This window comes from Sabethes cyaneus, chromosome 3 (assembly GCF_943734655.1).
Source record: "Sabethes cyaneus chromosome 3, idSabCyanKW18_F2, whole genome shotgun sequence".
In the NCBI taxonomy this organism is placed as follows: Eukaryota; Metazoa; Arthropoda; class Insecta; order Diptera; family Culicidae; genus Sabethes; species Sabethes cyaneus.
Window position 1 is genome coordinate 225,212,085 of NC_071355.1, and position 4,905 is coordinate 225,216,989.

General features: G+C 38.2%; 2 protein-coding genes across 2 annotated transcripts; both read right to left on the reverse strand.

Annotated features, from left to right (window-relative positions):
- Window positions 1-574: 574 nt before the first annotated feature.
- Window positions 575-2,031, reverse strand: LOC128740796 (uncharacterized protein DDB_G0271670-like). Its single transcript, XM_053836362.1, has 2 exons — window positions 2,016-2,031; window positions 575-1,857 (listed from the first exon to the last, which is right to left on the reverse strand). The coding sequence occupies exons 1-2, from the start codon at window positions 2,029-2,031 to the stop codon at window positions 575-577; spliced, it is 1,299 nt and encodes a 432-aa protein (XP_053692337.1).
- A 14-nt stretch (window positions 2,032-2,045) lies between these two features.
- Window positions 2,046-3,424, reverse strand: LOC128740797 (odorant receptor 67d-like). The gene is made up of 4 exons (XM_053836363.1): window positions 2,619-3,424; window positions 2,372-2,561; window positions 2,151-2,306; window positions 2,046-2,099 (listed from the first exon to the last, which is right to left on the reverse strand). The coding sequence occupies exons 1-4, from the start codon at window positions 3,422-3,424 to the stop codon at window positions 2,046-2,048; spliced, it is 1,206 nt and encodes a 401-aa protein (XP_053692338.1).
- Window positions 3,425-4,905: the final 1,481 nt, after the last annotated feature.

The window sequence follows — 4,905 nt, forward strand, 5'->3', positions numbered from 1 at the left end:
TCGCTAACCTGCTATTCCACATTGCCTTGGAAGGTGCATTACGGAGGGCAAACGTGGAAAGGAATGGAACTATCATCACGAAATCTCACATGCTTCTTGGTTTTGCGGATGACGTCGATATCATCGGAATCAACCGTAGAGCAGTGGAAGAGGCCTTCAGGCCCTTTGAAAGGGAGGCGGCGAGATTGGGACTTATCATTAACACCGCCAAAACGAAGTACATGGTTGCTGGTAGGGAACGTGGGAACCCAAGTGGTGTTGGTGCAGAGGTGGAGTTAGATGGGGAACGATATGAAGTAGTGGAGGAATTTATATATCTTGGTGCACTCGTGACATGTGACAACGATGTAACCCGCGAAGTGAAACGACGAGTTGCAGCCGCGAATCGGGCTTTCTACGGATTACGTAGCCAGCTGAAGTCCTGTAGTTTGCAAATTCGTTCAAAACTGGCGCTCTACCGAACACTAATTCTCCCGGTGGTCCTTAACGGAGACGAATCATGGACGCTAAAGGAAGCTGATCGGCGAGTGCTTGGGGTTTTAGTAGTAGTAGTAGTAGTGGAACTGTTATTATTCTACGCCGGCGTACTACTACTACTACTACTACTACTACTACTACTACTACTACTACTACTACTACTACTACTACTACTACTACTACTACTACTACTACTACTACTACTACTACTACTACTACTACTACTACTACTACTACTACTACTACTACTACTACTACTACTACTACTACTACTACTACTACTACTACTACTACTACTACTACTACTACTACTACTACTACTACTACTACTACTACTACTACTACTACTACTACTACTACTACTACTACTACTACTACTACTACTACTACTACTACTACTACTACTACTACTACTACTACTACTACTACTACTACTACTACTACTACTACTACTACTACTACTACTACTACTACTACTACTACTACTACTACTACTACTACTACTACTACTACTACTACTACTACTACTACTACTACTACTACTACTACTACTACTACTACTACTACTACTACTACTACTACTACTACTACTACTACTACTACTACTACTACTACTACTACTACTACTACTACTACTACTACTACTACTACTACTACTACTACTACTACTACTACTACTACTACTACTACTACTACTACTACTACTACTACTACTACTACTACTACTACTACTACTACTACTACTACTACTACTACTACTACTACTACTACTACTACTACTACTACTACTACTACTACTACTACTACTACTACTACTACTACTACTACTACTACTACTACTACTACTACTACTACTACTACTACTACTACTACTACTACTACTACTACTACTACTACTACTACTACTACTACTACTACTACTACTACTACTACTACTACTACTACTACTACTACTACTACTACTACTACTACTACTACTACTACTACTACTACTACTACTACTACTACTACTACTACTACTACTACTACTACTACTACTACTACTACTACTACTACTACTACTACTACTACTACTACTACTACTACTACTACTACTACTACTACTACTACTACTACTACTACTACTACTACTACTACTACTACTACTACTACTACTACTACTACTACTACTACTACTACTACTACTACTACTACTACTACTACTACTACTACTACTACTACTACTACTACTACTACTACTACTACTACTACTACTACTACTACTACTACTACTACTACTACTACTACTACTACTACTACTACTACTACTACTACTACTACTACTACTACTACTACTACTACTACTACTACTACTACTACTACTACTACTATTACTGTGCTCTCATAACCAACAACCTTTCATTACCTTCAAGTAATACTCTTATAAAAATTTTTTTTTAGTGTAATCATATTTTATTCTTTGAATTGCAAAAATGGTAATATATAATGTTCAAAATATTGAGGATTGTGAGAGACCGAAATTTGTCTAATATTCCAACTAGATAGAGAATTCATAGCATAAATTGAATTTATTCCAAAAAGTTAATCATCATAGCGAAATAGGAATAGATGGTTTTCATTATCTGAAAATGTATTAGTTACACTAAGTATTATAAAATAGCATCGCCACAAACCTCGACAAATGTTTCCATATTCAATAAAGAGATCCCACCAATTGTCATCTCTACAGGATTCTGAGCCCGGTGCAACATAATGGCGAACCTTCGCTTATCGGACGCAGTAAGTAAATGCCAATTGCAGTCATATATTGCATCGATTACATGATCATTCTGTGAATAAAATTTCATGACTTTCTTCATCGTTCTAAACCAACTTACACATAAATATATGTTACCTTTACTCTAAGAGCTGTTCCAAGCATGCAAAACTCCAACAACTGAAAAAATGTTGCCAGCATAAACATAAGCCTGGTCCAGTCTCTAGTCATATAGATCACAAATAGCGTTAGGCTGAGACACGACACCGAAGTGATCACCTGCACGAAAACAGTGTTATAATAGCAACTATCCAAATCTTCCTCATATCTGTAAAATTTACTAGGTTTAGCTATTTTAGAAGTCAGGCAAATGAAACAATCTTACTGTATTATTTCTTTATGCATTTTACAAATCTCGGTGAATTTTTTTTGTTTATGCTCAGCATCGAGCTCTGGCTGTAGCAAAATTTCATCGAGTTCTTCTAGGTTATTCATAAACACATCGACAATTCCAATGATGTGAAGCACGAGGATCATGATTCCCATGTCGGCTGCCAGTATTCCCATTATGCCCATGGCCACCATCACCAAATGGTAAACGGTTGTTATAACGTATCCAGTTTCCGAGAACGGTTCAACGAAAGGTAACTCCAAAGGAAGAACCAGGCTCTTCTCTTGCCTCACTACCATCACGTAGAAGGGTAGCACAAAAAATGCTACTCCTGCTATGACATAGGACACGAAGAAAAATCGAAATAGATACAATATAACAAGGGTACACTTCATCATTGACCGGTTGTTTTTCGGATGCTTCGTAGATCGCATGTGAAGAGTTTTGATGTTCAAGTACTTCTCTTGGAAGTAGGATTTTTGCTTCAAAGCACTGTACATCTTGATCATCCCCTGGAATCCAATACCACTAACCGAAAGGGAATCCATAACAGCGTACCAATCGGTCCAGTGTCTATATACGGTAAACACCATCGAAAAAACGAACGATGTCAGGCAGAAGATGCACAAGTACGTACGAAAATTCCACCGATATTTGTCCATCAGCAGAATATCCACGCCACAGTTCGTCAGAAAAACGCGCAAAAACACGATTAACTCATCGAATACATCGATCGTTCGATAGAGCTGCAGATGGCGTTCATTGAACAGCCGGAAATGTTTGTGCAGAAATTCGTCCATTCCGGTCCAATCCGTAGGAGTTCAAGGCTGCAAATGCGGATGGTCATTTCCCACTTTTCTTTGGCTGCTTGTTTGAACAATCAATATCAATCATCAATAAATTAAACCAACAGAAACTGATTCGATGACCAACAAAAAACAACATTCATGAACTAAGGTTGTTTGTAAATACTTGCTGGGAGTATTAATATTTGATTCGTTGCAGGAAGTCATTAACAATGGTTCGGTATCCACAAACATTGTATGTAAAGTGCATCTATGAAGTATCCATCCCTGAAAGCAGCAGACTTCACCCCATATATTCTAACAATTCACTTATTTCTAGTCAGACGCTTACATACAAACTCATTCGTCAAAATGGAAAGTACGCCGCCTATAAAATGCTTTTTCAGATCACCTTTCGCCGTCTGTCGTCGCTAGCAAGAAGATTTGTGGGCAGTTATCAAGCCGGTTTTGTTGACGGGCGATAACGGACCAAATCTTTGTGATGCGGTAGATCCTCCAAAAGTGTCGCGAATAGTAAGTTTTTTCGCACCACCTATTCGCGACTACGAAGCTACATAATCTCTTTTACCCTCACGAAAGTGCTCAAATGTGAGTGTGCGTGAAGAATGGTTCAAAATCCCTCTCTTTCTTGCACTCTTTAACAAATTCCTATCCTTGCTTCACGCATATACTAAACTTATCTAGGTGGCAGCATCTTACCTTCGTAGTCGCGAATTCATAGATTTCAAGATTTCAAGGGTTATTGCCGGAATTATCTCCACCTACAGAGACACCTGACACAATTCCAGTCAGACCATGGTTGCTACAGAAAGTACCGTAATAAATTCGGACACGCAGAGTCCTCTCACCGTCCGGAATGTGTTGACGTTGTCTATGACTGTCTATGATTCTGCAAAAGCCATAATTTTTATTAAACTCTTATGATGGTTTATATGACCAAAAACTGGTCATAAATACCATTATAAGCGCGCAATAAAACTCAAATTGTTACTTGGGAGGTATACTATAGTATGGATGTAAAAAAATGCGAAAAGTTAGCTGACAATTGCTTTTTCAGCTAATCATTATAACAGAAAGACGCAATTCACACCTTCATACAGTAAGTTAGAGTTTTTTTTATTTGCTACCCTGAATTATTGAATTATTAATAGTTGATATCGATTGTCTAATTCAGTAGTGATACTTTGTTATAGCCCTAATTGTTCATGTTGAATACATCGTGTACATATTTTAAATAAAGAGTTCATTTGTTAGTTGCCTAACGACGATAGTGTAATATTCACCGGTGCAATGGAGAAATACCTGGAAGCCCACTTTCGACTATTTAACAAACGCCAACTTCAGTTGCTGCGGGCAAGCGACGTGTTTGATGAGATGATCAATTTTCAACGATCCTTGCTCCAGTTTGTTGGAGTGGATGTCCTGATGGAAAAATTTCGCTGGAATTTTCGAACGTATCTCTGTCTGATAATCCC

Excerpts from the sequence above, each read along its gene's own strand:
- LOC128740797 (XM_053836363.1), bottom strand. The coding sequence starts at position 3,424 with ATGGACGAATTTCTGCACAAACATTTCCGGCTGTTCAATGAACGCCAT. Across the intron at positions 2,562-2,618 it reads ATGCATAAAGAAATAATACA|ATATGAGGAAGATTTGGATA; the intron begins GTAAGATTGTTT and ends TAAATTTTACAG. Across the intron at positions 2,100-2,150 it reads ATATGGAAACATTTGTCGAG|ATAATGAAAACCATCTATTC; the intron begins GTTTGTGGCGAT and ends ATACATTTTCAG.